Genomic DNA, 16537 nt, shown 5'->3' with positions numbered 1-16537 from the left:
TACATATACATACTTAACCCCTAGTTGCTCCAGAGGCCTCCGACATATATAGCAATTGTAAGTCGCTTTGGATAAAAGCGTCAGCAAAAATGACGTGTGTGGAGGAGCATCCATGAGCGCGTTACCGATCACAAAAATAAATGAGCGCGTTACCGTGATCAGCGCAACTCTCGCGATCGTTCGAAACACATGGCCGCCCACAGTGTTAACAACTTCTCGCAATGAACTGGTGAATAGAAACGCAAACATCCCGAAGTAGAAGAACGTCGAATATTTTTGTGCATCATTGGTACTCTCCGGCTTCAGGTGACACCATCGACCACAAACTGTTTATAGCCAAATTGCGAGCAGAACCAAAGGCCAGGCAAGCCACAACACAGGTTAGTAGCACCAGACGGCTAGCATAGGCTAATGCTAACGTTAGGTGCTTGATGTTTGCTGTTGTTGCCTTGTTTGGCAGCATCGTTCGAGTTATATTAGTGCCGCAGCGCATACATTGAGTGAAGCGTGCACACGTTTGTGATGTAGCTAAGTAGCAAGCGTATACAAAATTAACATTAATGCTAGTTTTGAGTGGTTGGCACGTCACGACTAGCCACAGGTGTCTTTAGGGTGTTTGCACGAGCAGTTTATAACGTTAGTTATTCCTCTAATCAGGAAACGTCACGACTTTTCTGATGTGTTTGGGCTTTTGTTATTTTTTGCATTGTTTTGACATGTGTCTTGTATTATTGGCCTCATCTGCCCTGTCCCCCTGCCTTCGTTTTAGCTTTCCTCACTGTTTTCTAGGCTAGTGGGTGCTGTGATGTCCTCGACCCCCAGCAGACTCAAACACCCACACTGCAGGAAGAAGCACTATCCCAGTAGCACTTACCTCACCCACGTCTGACAGTCAACCACCGGACACAAGGTATTCGGACGCCAGGTAGAGGACTTGACAGGAGAGATTGATAAACCAAGAGAGATGTCTGACTCAGCTGGAAGTGGTGAAAGCGGTGGTGTTACAGGCGCAGGCCAGGACGCCGAAGCGGATAATGAGCCCCCTCATCAGGCACCACCTTTGCCCGACGGTGACCGCTTAGAGGTAGCCGAGACTTCAGAGGAAGGGGTACCTACGTCTGCCAAGCGGCCCAGAATAAGAGAGGAGGAACAGGAACTGGAGCAGCTTGATAAACCAGTCAAGATGCATGAAGAAACGCCAGCACAGGCTGGCTTGCTGCAGAAAGAGCCAGCCTCACCAGCACAAAGTAGAAGTAGTAGTATGTATCACATGAAATAAAACAAAGGGAACGAAGAAATGTATTCATTCAAGTTAAGATTGTGGGTGTCAGTCAGAGATTATGATTCAGGATTATCTTGGAGATTAATGAGTTAACCTGCACAAATTAACTTTTTGATGCAGGAGAACCACTACAATGTGGCGACAACGGTGGAGTAGGGGAAGAGGTGCCTGTCAGTGTGGGAGGTGAAGAAGAATGCCGTCAGAATGGAGATGGAGGACTTGATGCTCCCTTAGGAGGAGAGGTGAAACCAGAGGAGGAGCACGACGTTATCAGATCTGCAGACAGCCCCAGTGAAGGACAGCGGTAAGTGGAGGAAGAAGTCAAGTTTATTTTAACCCCTTAACCCATATAACTAGGGGTAAAGCTGCAGCAGACGCACCATCAAGTGAGCTATTACAAGTAGGAGTTTTTTTTTTTGGGGGGGGGGGGGTGTTATGTAATGTTAGTTGGGAGACTTCTACTCTCTGCCACCACCTGGGTGATGCACGGCAGCCTTACGACGCCAGGCGCACACCACACATCAGCTGGCGAATCATCTTATCCTTCCTGTTATCTTCAGTACATGATGTGGCACCCATGAAACATCATAATTACACATGAACTAGTCTTGCATTGCCAGATCTTCCTCCACTGCGCTGCGGCGGAGGGTCTGGCGAGTCCACACAGCATTCAGGGATGGGAGAAAAACGTGCTCTGGCATTTTTAAACCAATCCCCATCGTCTTGGGCGGCGCTAAGCGCCGCGCGGAGCAATTGCGCCTCTGCAAAATAGCCTCGAGAAAGAACTTGTGTACGTTCAAAGGTTGTTTTAGTCGTGCAACAGAAAACTCAGATTGGCCAGATAGTCTAGCTAGCTGTCTGGATTTACCCGGCAGAGATCTGAGGAGCAGTTAACCATAGCCTCAGAAATCCACCGGAGTTTAGAACGCCAACACAAAGAAAGCGGAAGGTAACGGACATCCCGGCGGCGCCTAAACAATCCCGAAGTGGAACATCGTGGCTGTAGACTACACATGATATAAAGTATTAGATATGTTATTTTAGTACTAATAAGTAAAACAGCCCATGCACCATAATCTAATAAAAATGTAGAAAATGTCTTCCACCTGGCATCACTAAGTGTCAACAAAGCAGTTTACTGAAATAATTAGTTTGACTCACATTGATGCTATCAACCATAGTTATTGCAATCCAAATGTTATGGTAATTGCACAGTCACAGGCAGCTATTTGAGCATGTGTAATTGCCTGTGAGTGTTGCTCTGCATTCTCTGTGCATTTTACAATAGCTCTGATTTTGAAGTTGGGCAGAAAGTGCACCATAGCTTTAACTGATTAAATATTAAAGGATGACATGGGATGAAAAATGACGGAATGAAATGTAATTAACAATCCACTCCACTGTGTGGTGACACTGTCTAAATCTTCCTGTTGGGCTTTGTGCAAGTTGACTCTGTGGTTTATATACAGCAACAGTTTTGTCCCAGGCTAGGAAAATGTACTGGATGGTATTAAACTTAATCAGACAAATAGGCAAATCTAGGCAAGAACTACATGCTGGGATTGTGGTTGCATTCATTCTGGTAACGTTATGCCCTCAGCATTAGTAAAATGGTAAGTTTAGTCTTTCAGTTTGTGTGATGATCCCACTACCCTGTCTTTTAAAGTGATTTAACCGAAGAATTGCCATTCTCTCTATCTTGCTCACAGCCTTGGCCTAGATTTTACCCAGAATCCCCAGATGCTGACTGGTTCCTGGACCGAGTACTCCAACGTTCCAGAGAATTACCTCAAAGGCTGCAAATGGTAATCTCTTCTAGAATTAACATGTTGCATAATTTACCATGTGGATAAGCTTTTGGAGGTGCTAAGTATAATATGATTTTCTTTCTGTGCAAATGAAGCTAGGAAAATGGCTTTCACCCCGTTTGACATTCTCAGGCCATAGTGGAAACACTAGGGCAGACAGTACATTTGGTATAAGTGAGGCAACTAATAATAATAATGTATACTTTATTAATCCTGCAAGGGGAAATTACAATGTTTTCACTCTGTTATTACACACGACCTGAATTACACACACATGCTCAGTACCTATACATGCACTAATGGAGAGATGTCAGAGTGAGGGGCTGTTGGGGGTTCGGTGCCTTGCTCAAGGGCACCTTGGTAGTGCCCAGGAGGTGAACAGGCACCTCTCCAGCTACCAGTCCACCACCATACTTTGGTCCGTATGGGGACTTGAACCAACAACACTCCGGTTCCCAACCCAGCTCCCTATTGACTGAGCTATTAACAAACAATATTTATCTCCTTAGTCAAGATAAATCAAGTACAGTTATGATTTAAAATGTATGCTATGGCACCTTTAGTCCAAACTGCCTACGTACTGTAGATGCATACAATAGCTTAAAACCAACCTGTGTACATGTTCTGAATTCACTGCTGTTAATACACCGTCATCTTTTTCTCCTCCTCCCTTTTCTAAACCAGGGCCCCCGATGGTTCCTGTATCCTGACCAACAGTGCAGACAATGTGCTCCGGTTGTACAACCTCCCTCCAGAGATTTACAGCTACAACTGGGACATGCTTCCTGAGATGGTGAGCACACAGATAGCTTACCATCATGGGTTAGAGTTTGACACTGCGTTTTTGTGTGTGTGAGTAAGATTTTCTGTGTGCCTGAGCCTTATATCTTATATCGGTTGTATCTGAATATCGAGGATATTGTTGTATGCTTTTGACTCATTCCCCAAATGTTTGCGTAGCGGTTAGAGGTAGTAGCTGCCTGAGGGAATCCTTCCCAACATTCGGAAAACCTTAAAGGGATAGTTGAGATTTTTTGAAGTGGGATTGTATGAGGTACTTATCCATAGTCAGTGTATTAGCTACAGTAGATGGCGGTCGGCACCCCCCCAGTTTGGAGAATTGGGCAAGAGCACCGAAGCTAAGCAATGTACTGCTGTGGACGGGGGCAGCAGCTAAACATATTTTACAACAACAACAAAAAAACGGGCCACCTAAAAACATCAACATTAGTTTAACAGGGTTTCCGCGGGGTCTTAAAAAGTCTAAAATTTAAAAATTTAAATGTTAGGCCTTACATTCGCTCAAGTGTTGCGTTCTAGGTCTTAAATCCTTTTAAACAGGTCTTAATTTTCGTACGTCCATGCAACGCTACCTCTAATGCTCTTGTTTTTATTTATTCTGCGGTCTGGGGTTCTTTCTTTCGCTGGTCCAAATATAATTTCGCTGTATTACGACTACAAATGAGACCAACATGCAACTTATATTGCAGCCAATCAGCTTTTCTATTATTGGTGCGAGTCTCTTTCGGGTTGTACCACAGACATAAAACAGATTTTATTCTTCAGCGATGGGGAAGTACAAGTTTAGCGATACTTGGCTTGATTAAATAAAGAATTTAGGGCTTAGTTGATTTTGTGATAAAGGTCTTAAATTTCATTCATAATGGTCTTCAAAAGTCTTAAAACTGACTTGGTGAAACCTGCAGAAAGCCTGTTTAAGTGTGCACCACTTTACCTTTCCGTGAGTCAGCCCTTTCTGACGGGGGAACTGAAGCCGTTGTATCGCTCTCTTTAAAGCCACCAAACAGTCATTTTACCTCGCAGAAAACGGGAGTCGCTGGTCTATCGCTGCATTGATCGGTTAGTTTGTTTGTGTTTAAGTGTGACCTTTTTTTTTTTTTTTTTTTTAAGGCTTAGTTCAGATTCACCAAACTCACAGATTACACAAATGCACTAACCGATCGAGGCAGTGGTAGACTGTTTTTGTGAAGGAAGTCCAGAAAATGTGTAAAGCCATAATCTTCTTCTCCAAACCTGGGTGTCAGTCAAACTTCGGCCTACTGGTTTGAAGATTCCAACTCCTATTTCTGTTCCCACAGCCACCCATTCCGCAAAGTTTAGTTAGTTTATTCTGTGAAACAAACTTTTATGTACTCCCATTAATACTGACCACATTACTGCATTCAGAATCCACCTATCGTCTGTGGTCTGATACGTAGGGCTTTGAAATTAGAGATAACAAATAGCACCTTAGAGTTAGAAATCATCCAGTTTTTGACTGCAAATACGACAGATTACTAGAGGTTTGTGTTCTGCGCCACTATGGATGTTTTAATGCCTTAATCATGTTATGAGAGATTTCACATTTCTAAGTCTAAACTGAGATATTTCCACTAAATGTCATCATGTGTTATCTGACCTTTTATACAGACTGTCAGTATGTTGTTGTTTCTGCATGTTCAGTATATGCGATCAGCTAAGTAAAAAAACATGTCAATCAAATACAGGCAGCAGCTTCAGAAAATGTATTACTGAAGATTTAGCAGTTATAATAGAATAGACATTCTGTCCTTTTTTAGGTTTGGGGAAATATCATGTGGCGGGCCAATCTCTTAATTGTATTACAGGCTGGTAGATTGGGATCACTGAACAAAAATAATTGAAATATAATCCACGTTCCTCCATTACAGAGATCTCTCACCGCTTGTGAAAAGGGTAGAAAATTGAGCTTTTATTGCTCTATTTCGTGCCACTGGCTTTTTATATGAAGTTTTACTAAAAGCAAAAGCCTGTGACGTTCCCTTGTTGCCACCTATTCAGATCCCATCTGTCATTACAACTTGTTTATGCTGTGTGTTCAGTCTTCACGTTCCTGACCGTCTCCTTTCTCTCATTCTGTGGCAGAGTCCAGTGCTGAGGATGGCAGAGGGAGACACCATCTACGACTACTGCTGGTACCCCAAGATGAGCTCTCTGGACGCAGACACATGCTTGTGAGTTAGACTCGGTCTAGTCTATATCGACGGCGTTTCATTTACGGCATTGTTCCGGTGCCGTCGGAGGTTCCGCCGGATGTCCCTCACCTTCCACTGTCTTTGTGTTGGCATTCTGAACTCCTACGAGCAAATATGTATTTATTTTTTTTAAGATTATTTTTTGGGCATTTTTAGGCCTTTATTGATAGGACAGCTGAAGAAATGAAAGGGGGGAGAGAGGGGGAATGACATGCAGCAAAGGGCCGCAGGTCGGAGTCGAAGGAGTAAAGCTCTATATGTGGGCGCCTGCTCTACCAACTGAGCTATCCGGGCGCCCTACGAGCAAATGTTTCACCAAAACAAGTTCCTTCACGAGGCTATTTTGTAGTGGCACCGTACCTGCGTCGGGGGCCTAGAGCCTCCCGAGACGATTGTGATTGAAAGAAATAAATATAATAAACCAGAGCACGTTTTTCTCCCATCCCAGAAAATACTGTGTGGAAGAAGGTCTGGCAATGCGAGACTAGAGTTAATCTGATCTTGATGCCAGACCATGCCCTGAGCCTCAGCTCTTAAATGAGACATTTAAAGTTCACTTTAAAGTTCAGCCTGCCAGACTGTGAAGGATGTATACACAGAAAAGGCACTATGTTGTTAATCGAGGCTAGTGTCAGTTAGTGTTTGGTTTTTTAAATGTAGCTCTTAGATTGTTTGTTTCTGATTTTCTGTGTGCTTGAGCCTGTCTAATAGACCTCTGAAGAATCTGAATGTCGAGGATATTGTTTTATGCTTGTGACTCACTCTCTGATCCCCGTGGTGTTTGCGGCTGGCAGCGTGGAGATGGCTGTAAAAGCTTTCCGATGTCTCTCATTATGAGTGAAGAGTTGGCCTTCGTCTTGTCTGCCTCCGCCGCAATCCGCTCAGCTGTTTGAGGCCCACGGTGCTTTTCAGAATGATTCAGCCCACTAACAGCTCTCCCGGGTCTAGACAACACCTAAAGGGCCTCGTGGTTCTGACTTGGGGCTTCGCTTTTCATCTCATTCTCTTTTTGTGTGCGTGTGCGTGCTCTAGCATGCTTTTGAAATGGGGTAATTGTGACATGACTGTGTGTCTGTGCGTGCTCTGTTAAACAGAGCCAACATCAGTAACCCTCAGCCATCACCGTGGAGAATGCATATCGTCTGTGGCGAGAGAGGCAGGGCCGTGCTAACGAGCTGAGGTCAAGTTGCCAACAGTTTTCACTGTGTGTACCCCTCCTCCCCCAGCTCCCATCATCCTCCAGTTCCCACCTCCGCCCTCTGATCAAGGCCCAGCATTGGCAACACTCCACCCTAACACCAGACAACCTTCACTGTGTAAAGGGGGGGGGGGGGGCGTCAGGAGCTGTATGACGAGATAAGATGAGATGAGAGTTGTGTAAACAACGCGGTGATTAACAAACGCCTCCTGTGGACAATGAAGCACTTGAGAGGCCTGTGTGGATCTGCCAGAGCTGTACAAAGACCTGACTGTCATGATGAAGAGCTGACAGCACATATTCTTCATCTTCCTCAGATCAATGCTATACATCACAGGGGAGCTCGTGCACACACAGGTGGTCGGACAAGCTCAGGTAGACTGTTAAGGGCCAAGGCAAGCGAATGAAAGGTTATGGTTGTAATTATTAAAAGCATTCACGGCAAACTTGTTTTTCTAGTGCCCTCTGTCTTTATCCTCCCTCTTCCTCCCCCCCCCCCTCTTTTCACATCCCCCATTTTGTTTCTCATTCCTCCCCCTGCGGTCCTTGAACTTCTGTCTGCCAAAAGCCGTGTGTTGTTGATGCCCCTCCTGTAGAGAGGGAGTAAGGGCCCCTGTTATGGCTCGGTTAAGTTGCACTGAGTTCTAGGCATTGCTCCAAGCTAGCAGCAGTCTAGCATTATAATTGGGCATTTCCCTGCTCTGGAATAAAGCTGCGGCTCAGGGGGACCATAACCGAACACGGCAGCAGTGGTAGGGGCTAATTTCCTTTGTCTAATTGAGCTGCAGTGATGTTTCGGCATTTGTTCGGTGCCAGTAATTAGAGTTAAAAAGGCATGGCTCAGTCTTTGGCCCTGATTTGAATCAAAAGGAATATTGTGCTGTGGTCTTGTCTCCTTAATGAGGCATAGCACAATGCTGCATATTTGTTTTGATTACATTAATTGCATTAATACATTCAGGTGGATGTGGTGCAGTAGAGGTTAGAAACAAACCCAAGAAATCCAACAAGACGTTTGTGGTCATACCTAATGTATATTTCAAAAGAATCTTGGCAGCGTATTTAATTGAAATCTGGTATGTATGCAATGAGATGCAGATACAACTCTTATTTTTATTTCACTAGTTCATTTGTTAGACTGATTGTGACACTATATCCAATTTTACAATTATTGAGTTTCCCTTCCTCGCATGTAGGCGTACATCCGTTCTCATTAATTGGAAATGCCCCGTTTGGTTTAGAGGAGTTGTGGCGCCTGGGCGTAGCATGCAGGAGTCAGGACATATCACAGACCACACCGCGGTCATGTAGCCAGGTCTTAATTTGATCATAAACAACCAAGCCTCTTGCCATTCCCTGAGTTTGTCTGACGATTTCGGTGTCTGCCCTTACCGACACAAGTGTCCGAATCTCGTCGTCTCTCCGGTTGGGACTTTTTTCACGACTTCTTCGTGTAAATCACCCTACGGATGTTTGAATTCTTCCCCTTTCGTGCCAGTCGCATGATAGAAACGTCATCAACACGCCACTCACTCGCTGTGAATTCTCCGGACAATGAGCTGCTCTATTCACACATGGGCCCAATTGGACACCACACAGACTTTGTACTGGCGAGCTGGCAGTGTAAAGCCTGTTTAATGTCCAATTCAACTAGGGCTGGGCGATATGACCGTATATACCATCAAAACATTATAAAAATGTCTGTCTTACATATTTTTCTATATCATTGTTATTTAAAATGTCACTTCAATACTAGCAGCCAGAATTGCATTACAGCATATGTATCCTCATTTCAATGACGCTACGTTCTGAATCCACTTCTTTCACTAATGTTGTTAATAAAATGAGAAAAACTCAGTACTTTTCATTTGTCAAGTATGTAAGTCACACAGGAGTATCCAAAAATAGGGATGTTAAGTCACTGCTCACTAAATGTGTTCCTGCATCATTCACTCTCTATTCCCTGCCTGTCTTTCAGTCCTTTTCTCATATGTCTTAATAACTCACTCTTTTTGTCTGCCCTCTTGCGCCTCTTCCTTAGTCTAGCCAGTAGTAGCCGTGACAACCCAGTCCACGTGTGGGATGCATTTTACGGGGAGGTGCGAGCCAGTTTCCGACCCTACAATCACCTAGATGAGCTGACAGCAGCCCACTCCCTCTGCTTCTCGCCCGATGGAACGCAGCTCTACTGCGGCTTCGACAAAACTGTCAGGGTCTTCTACACCGAGCGGCCTGGAAGAGACTGTGAGGAGCGGCCCACCGTAGGTCAGTTATCAACTGCTCTCGCACACCTTTCAGCTTAAAGCGACACGCTGGGGATTTTAAACTACAAATCATGTACTGCTACTACTTTACAGTAGCGCTGGGAAATTCATTTTCCGCTCCTGTAGGAGTCAACCTAGCGTCATTTTCGCAATATTTGTTAAAGGCAAAATATGTGTCAAACCATTCTGAATGAAGTATGCTGGTGCTGCAGAGATGTCCTGGCCTGCAAATATCCTACATACTAAAGAAAATATCTTTGGTACAGATCCTCGCAAAAATCACACTAATCATTTAAAAAAATAAAAATAAAAAATCATCACAGTATTGTGAATCATATCGCAATGTCAGTCAAAATAATCACAATTAGATATTATGTCGTGCAGCCCTGTAAGGTACTGTTATGAATTCTCTGGGTATTTTCAGTCGTGATGAATCGAGTTGTGACACAGAGTATCAAAGATGAGTCGTGTAGTCAGTGCCCATACCCAGCCCCACTTCACTTCTAATCTAACAGACATGTTAATTCTGATTCTATTACAAACTCGGATCTATTCCGTGCTCTCGCATTATGTATTGATATAAAAGCTTTTTGAAATTGGTGGCAAACTCATGCACTAAGATGGATAACTATTGGTTATGAACAATATTAAGGATGTGTGTTCCAGTTTAAAAGCAGGGACTGTTTTGTTGAAGGGCGCTCCAAACTCTCTGTCGCTGGCTGTCACATCCAACGGGCTGAAGTCTCCTTGAACAAATCAAAAAGGAGAGTTTTTTTTATTATGTGTTTCTGACAAACGATAAAGGAATCTAAATGTTAACTGTGATGAATTCCTTATCTTTGTCACACACTTCAAAGAAGTTTCAGCTCGCTGGCAGGCTTTTGTAAAGTACTGAAATGAAGTGAACCTTGCCTTGTAGTTAACGGGCTAAAGTATTCTAAAGCACCAAAATTATCCTTGAAAATGTCAACACACTTTTGTTTTGCCCTTTATGATTCTGAGGCTGGAATAAGGCTTTTTATGTAATGACTAAACCTCAACTCTGCTATGCAGGCATCTCAACGTCTTGCTCTGGTGAATCATTGCTGTATGTGGTTTCTTGTCCGTTTGGCTCCATCAGCTCGGCATAATCATTAATAACTGCAAATTATGCAGAAATGTATGGTTAATCTCAAAGACAAGTAACGTGATACATGTGAGTGCCAAACCCTCGGCTCTGCTATTTTGTGCAGAAAACGTGCTTAAAAGCCGTTTTTGTGAAGAGTGAGAAAGCCGACGATTTGGAAAGGAGGTAACGTTACAGGAAAATCGATTTGTAAAAAGAACCAGATGATCCGAATGTGACTTAAAGTGTGCGTTGAGAAATATTTTCCTCTTCTGAAATGTAATCAGGAATACAGGAGCTGCCAAAAAAAGTCAACTTTGAGTAGAAGTGATTGGGAGTTGTGTCTTTTGAACCTTTTAAAAAAAGGCTGCCCTGCCAAATGCCACTGTGTTGTCTTGACTGCAGTGAAGAAGCAGGGCCAAAGTGGCATCATCTCCTGCTTTGGCTTCAGCCCCTGCCAGTCTGTTTACGCCTGTGGCTCGTACTCCCGCTGCGCTGGCCTCTACTCCTGCCAAGACGGCACCCTGCTGGCTCTGCTGCCGACCCGCCACCACGGAGGCCTCACCCATCTGCTCTTCTCCCCTGACGGCAACTACCTGTACACCGGCGGACGCAAGGTCAACACACACACACACACACACACACACACACACTCTGCATGCAGCAGCATGCGACCAGAGACCTGAGGGTAATAGTGTTGCTTTGTTTGAATGAACGATCACACACGCACCATCAGTAGGCTTTGTGTGTTATGCAGGTAACCAATGACTTTACTCTGATACATTGGAATATTATACGGTTTTGGACAAGAGCTTTATATGTTAATTTCCTGTCTTTGATGGCATGAGTCAGCATGTAATGAATCTGATTAGACGTTACGGCATTCCCACAAAAGTGAAAGTCTAAAGGATTCACTGTGGTTCACAAGGGTGCTACGGAGGTTTACCGTCACAGGACGGCTTGAAATTCCACCCATTAGATTATTTTCCTCCAGTTCTAGACCGTATCTGGAGTCCTCTCCATAGTTTGACATCGCACAAATGGTCCTCAATGTTCTATTGGCAACTTGTAATGTAGAGACTCCATAACGATCCGCCTCTGTGTGATTCAATGCCCCCCATTCATCCCCGTTACCCTGTTTAGATTAAATATACACTACTTAAGCAGTCCAGTCTACAAAGTTACTCTGTAGCATGCAAGTCACTGCCAGTTAATTCATCTACAATTTAGCAACGGGGTCAAGAGTACAGATTTACTGTACACTGCAGGTCTGTGTGAAACCAACATCAAGTATGTAGTTACAGTTGTTGTTTGTTGGTAGGGCTGATTTTAATGAGGATATAATAATACAGGTCGGCAGTGTGTATCCTTCATGTTTACGGAATACATTTTATCAACATAGCCAAAAGGTCTCTCTCTGTGTGTCAGTCGTAGTGTGCTTTTGTTGTATTTATCTGCTGATCATCATGTGTACATGATTTCATGTGTGGATATTCTCTCTCTCTCTCTCTCTCTCTCTCTCTCTCTCTCTCTCTCTCTCTCTCTCTCTCTCTCTCTCTGTCTGTGTGTGTAGGATCCAGAAATCCTGTGCTGGGACCTAAGAGAGCCAGGCAAGGTTGTGTTTTCACTCAAGAGAAACGTGGCCACTAACCAACGCATCTACTTTGATCTTGACCTGTAAGTTTCCTTCACTAACTACTACAACTCTACTCGGTGATATGTGTGTGAGCTTGAACTCGAGTCTGACATTGTATATACGAGCGAACTGTCACCCGTCCAGTTTTTCTGCATCCTGCCAACCATTTTGTTGAACTTTCACATAGCTAAATGGAGGCCGATCAATCACCTGTGACCTGTTGGTAGTTGCGTTACTATGATTGTGCACGAATGTTTTTGTGTGTTTCTGTATAGGTCGGGCAGGTACCTGCTGAGTGGCAACACCGAGGGAGTGGTGTCGGTTTGGGACACCCTGACAGCTCCTCCTGATGCCAATGAGGAGCTGCTGCAGCCTCAGCTCAGGTTCCAAGCCCATTGGGACTGCACCAACGGCGTCAGGTATGACTGCTAAAAGTAAAAAGCTAACCCATCCCATTGGCTGACACATACCTTTTTGGCATCAGGTTTCTGCCTGTAAAAAGGACGTATTTTTATCCTCGCCACTGTTGGGGTTAAAAGAGAACTTTAGCATTAATTGTACAAAATAAAATTGGTAAAAATAAAAGGGAAAAACGGAAGCTTCTCAATTGTCCAGGTCGTGGGATGTCTTGTCAGAAGTCAAATACAACCACACAGGAAGCCCATTAGTCCTCAACTAACTATTATAAAACAAATGGTACAAACAGAGAGAGACAGACAGAGAAAGTAAGCAATCATCAAATTTAGGTCTAGCAATCATGTTCAGTGACTGTGTTGCTGTTTTCCTGCTGTTTTTTATTTGCCACATTTCTCTGGAATAATTTGCAGAGTAATCTAATATTGGATGCACTAATACCAATGAGTCGATTACATTTTTTTGATTTCAACTGTGACTGTTTCACATAGTACAGTCATACATCTTTTGTAATTGCACTTTTTTATGAATGTTTTTTTTCAGTCTTAACTTATTTGTATGAAATAATTTTATACATTTTTCCAATTATGGCTGCATACTGCTGTCTTGATATTTTTCATTTGATTGTATTGTATGTTTGATTTTTCATTTTGTAGTTATGTCTCACTTGTAAATGAGATGTGTGTATGTATGTATATATATATATGTAGATAGATGTGTGTATATATATATATATATATATATATATATATATATATATATATATATATATATATATATATACACACACACTACTTTAAATGCACAACAAGTGAAGCGCTGCAGTGCAAACTACCAGACATATCAGTTTTCTTTGCACGCCATCATTTTCATTTTCTTCCTCTTCCTCCATCCTTTCTCTTCCCCAGTATTCATCCCTTCATGCCACTGTTGGCTACATCCAGCGGGCAGCGTCAGTTCCCGTGGCCTGGCGAGAGTGAGGGCGACTCTGCCTCTGAGGGCGAGGGAGGTGAAGCTGTGATGTCACCCCCGGAGGTCCGCCAAGACAACGCCCTGAGCCTGTGGTGGGCCGGGCCGCTCGGCCCTGCCCCCGAGGGGGACCCAGAGCCTCCGTTAGTTCAGCCCGCTGAGACAGATTGAGTTACACCTGCCATGTGATATTTATTTTGGGAATGTTTGGTATGGATAAAGCAAATGATGAGTCTTTTTTGGCATCAGCAGGTGGGGAAGTATTTTCTGGATAATTTTATTTATTCATTTTTCATTGTTACCTTAAACATTTACAGTCAAAATCAATTGTAATAGATTCTTAACATATCGCCTGCAGGTTTACCACATTTACTGACGCAGTATTTCACCTGCAGAGTTAAAATGAATGAATTATAGAACATTGCACATCAGGTCAGTACAGAACAGATGTCTTAGACAAGATGTGGATTGCATAAGGATTGGATTGAGACTAGAGCCCGACCGATAAAAGGATTTTTTTAAGCCGATATCGATACAAACATTTGGTGATTTAAAAATTCGATATTCTGATATATACACATATATGTGTGTGTGTGTGTGTGTGTGTATATATATATATATATAATGTGTATCTCTGGTGGACAGACTATACAACAGCAACACTCAGAACATGGTTGAAGGGCGTTTCGTCCGTTTTTTGTTTTATAAATATTCATTAATCGGCCATTATAAATGCCGATAGTTTGGAAAATGCCTGATATTGGCCTGCCGATATATCGGTCGGGCTCTAATTGAGACCTGATATTTCTCAAATTTTGTTATTTAATTAGTGGAAGATTAAATGTTAAGAATCTTTTATTGGAACTTTTTTTTTGTATTGGTTGAATGGAAAGCCTTGACTGGTGTGAAGCAGCCCAGTGTCTGTCTACTGATCGCGCCTCCAATCCGAGTTGTATCTGTGGGAGTGTTTGTTTATGTGTGTGTGTGTGTGTGTGTGTCTATAATACTGCCCCAGAGATTCCTAACTGCTATAGTTACAGTAAGTGCCATTTGTTCTTGAGCTTTTGCTTTTGTAAACTGATGGGGATCTCCTGTTTTTACCTTCTTTTTTAAACTATTGGACGCACCAAGTGTTGTGTCGCTCTGTGCTTGCTCACAAATGTATATTTTTGTAAAGCCACGGTGATCATTCAAATTTTTCCGAATGTATACTCTGTAAGCAGCTAGTCTGATAACTGTAACCTCATAACAATCTGTGAAAGTCTTTAGGTCGTGGGTGCACCTGGAAAACGAGTGATGTCTATTATTTTTTTCTACAGATTATGCTCGGATTACATTTGTAACTGTTGAGTGGCGACAGTGTGGCAGCACAAAACACACTGTTTGTAAAATTGTATTAATAATGTACTGCAGTGATTTGCTTAATGCTAATGTTGCCATTGAGTGGGGTGTGCTTTGCTTTATGGTTTCTTTGCAGGTAGATCAGAGGAAGCAGAGCTCCAACCAAAGCCTTGTATCTTTAGACACTGAGGATTTTATCCATTTTGAAGCCTCTGTTGATCCAGGTCTCACTTCTTGGAACTCAAATTTGTTGCCAAGCAATAGTAGCTACGATTGTGTAGCTACTCTTAAACAATAACACACAGATTTACTCTACCAGAAAGCATTAGAGAACCATGTAGGCCTTGATGCTGTGACATAGTCTCTAGATAGATGGCTGTGTCTGTGACAGGTTGCTTTCTACGTATTTTAGTCGAGCTGCAGTGAATTAAAAGCATATCTCTTCACACATTCAGTTTAATTCATTTTTGTCCTTTCTGTTTAAGGCAGTTCAGAGTCGGATGCCCTGTAATAAATCCCCTATGAATGCAAGATGATGTTATACTCGAGTCAAGAGGCAGCTCTCAAAAACTAAAGGGACTATTGGCTTTGGCTTATGAGATTGAAACTATTCATAGCTTTCACCTTTCCCACACATTCTGTATGACTGTGCGCACACACTCGTGTTGCTTGTCTGAAACCACAGGGGCACACCGACCAGAGTCAAGTTGGAGAGCTGCACTGTAGAGCTGTTGTGCAGGTTGCTTAGCAACCGTCTCCACCTTGGGTGAGGAAAGTAGGTAGAAAGACGACAAGAGGGAAAATTGGGGCCAGAGAAAGAAGAAAATAAAAAAAGCCAAACCGGTGTAATAAATAATCCAGAGGTTCAGCGATGAGACAGGAAGTGGTTTAGGGCACGACGACGCTGGCACTGTGAATCAAGTCCATCTATGGGCACTTCCTTGGACTTCATGTTTACATTCTGTCATGTTTTATACACCATATCTAGTTAACAGAACTGGCCAGTGATCCGCCATTAGCCTCTCTTAACTCAACTCTCCCCAATCTAAGTTAAGCAAAATAAGCAATTGGTGGACATAGTGAAGCATTTAGCAGTTAAAAAGATGCTGGATTTCCTCCCTAGACTTTGTGGAGAGCAAACAAAGCTAAAACGAGTCATTGTTGGATTGAAGTTTATCAGATATACTGTGAATGCAAATTTGCAAAATGCAATGACAAATGTCTCCAAATAAATACTGATGTCACTCTGTATCTACTGGGTGTGCAAATGGGCAACTTTGGGAACACGTTTGCCATATCAACTTTATTAGGTCATGTCAAGGTTGTGTTTACAGCTCGCCAAAAAAATCTATCGATCAATGCAGCTTTAATAGTTCACTGAAAAACCCGTTTGCTTTTATGATTAGTTGAAAACATTTTTGCTCATTTTGGGGATACGTGATGTAGATTAATAAGAAAAATGTATCCACTTTAAATTAAGCCTATAACAAAGTGTGGAAAGGGTAT

At 42.9% G+C, this 16537-nt stretch overlaps 1 protein-coding gene across 2 annotated transcripts; it reads left to right on the top strand.

Moving 5' to 3' along the window:
• The first annotated feature begins 168 nt into the window (after positions 1-168).
• wrap53 (WD repeat containing, antisense to TP53) lies at positions 169-15479 on the top strand. 2 transcript variants are annotated; one of them, XM_078275878.1, is made up of 11 exons: positions 169-380; positions 790-1247; positions 1403-1586; positions 2992-3087; positions 3775-3883; positions 5995-6083; positions 9344-9567; positions 11077-11288; positions 12245-12348; positions 12583-12726; positions 13630-15479. In XM_078275878.1, the coding sequence occupies exons 2-11, from the start codon at positions 965-967 to the stop codon at positions 13859-13861; spliced, it is 1677 nt and encodes a 558-aa protein (XP_078132004.1). In that variant the 5' UTR covers positions 169-380; positions 790-964; the 3' UTR covers positions 13862-15479. The 2 variants fall into 2 exon arrangements, with proteins under 2 accessions (XP_078132004.1, XP_078132005.1); XM_078275879.1 differs by having other exon boundaries at positions 770-1247.
• The last annotated feature ends 1058 nt before the right edge of the window (positions 15480-16537 follow it).

This window comes from Sander vitreus, chromosome 19 (genome assembly GCF_031162955.1).
Source record: "Sander vitreus isolate 19-12246 chromosome 19, sanVit1, whole genome shotgun sequence".
Lineage (NCBI taxonomy): Eukaryota > Metazoa > Chordata > Actinopteri > Perciformes > Percidae > Sander > Sander vitreus.
Note: the sequence above shows the minus strand (reverse complement) of the source record. Positions and strands in the feature narration are given on the sequence as shown.